Raw genomic sequence first — 310 nt, 5'->3', positions numbered from 1 at the left:
CCCAGGGGCCTCAAGAGGAGGGTACCAGGGGGCCCCCAGGGGCCCCTCGTGTCGCGGGGCCCTCCATAGAGACACATTTGCTGCTGCAGCAGCTTCTTCTGTCTCTCTCTATCTTAGCTCGCCTCAGCCTGAAGCAGAAACGCAGCAGCAGCAGCAGCAGCAGCAGCAACTGCAGCAGCAGCAGCGGCAGCAGGAGTACTACTAGCCTGAGAGGTGATGGATCCGGGGGCCCCCCCTGTCGCTGGTACGACCCCTTTGGGGGCCCCCAAGGGGCCCCCCGACAACAGACGCTCACAGGAGGGGCCCCCAG

At 65.8% G+C, this 310-nt stretch overlaps 1 protein-coding gene across 1 annotated transcript in view; it reads left to right on the top strand.

The window, feature by feature from the left end:
* Positions 1-216: 216 nt before the first annotated feature.
* Positions 217-310, top strand: part of EMH_0076160 (uncharacterized protein) — a gene marked incomplete at both ends in the record, with an annotated part of 816 nt that continues 722 nt past the window's right edge. The window contains one exon of the mRNA XM_013499694.1: positions 217-310. Coding sequence (XP_013355148.1) covers positions 217-310 — 94 coding nt within the window.

Source organism: Eimeria mitis, genomic scaffold, assembly GCF_000499745.2.
Source record: "Eimeria mitis Houghton genomic scaffold, Emh_scaff4569, whole genome shotgun sequence".
Classification (NCBI taxonomy): domain Eukaryota; phylum Apicomplexa; class Conoidasida; order Eucoccidiorida; family Eimeriidae; genus Eimeria; species Eimeria mitis.
The sequence above is the reverse complement of the archived record's forward strand: the minus strand, read 5'-3'. Positions and strand labels throughout refer to the sequence as shown.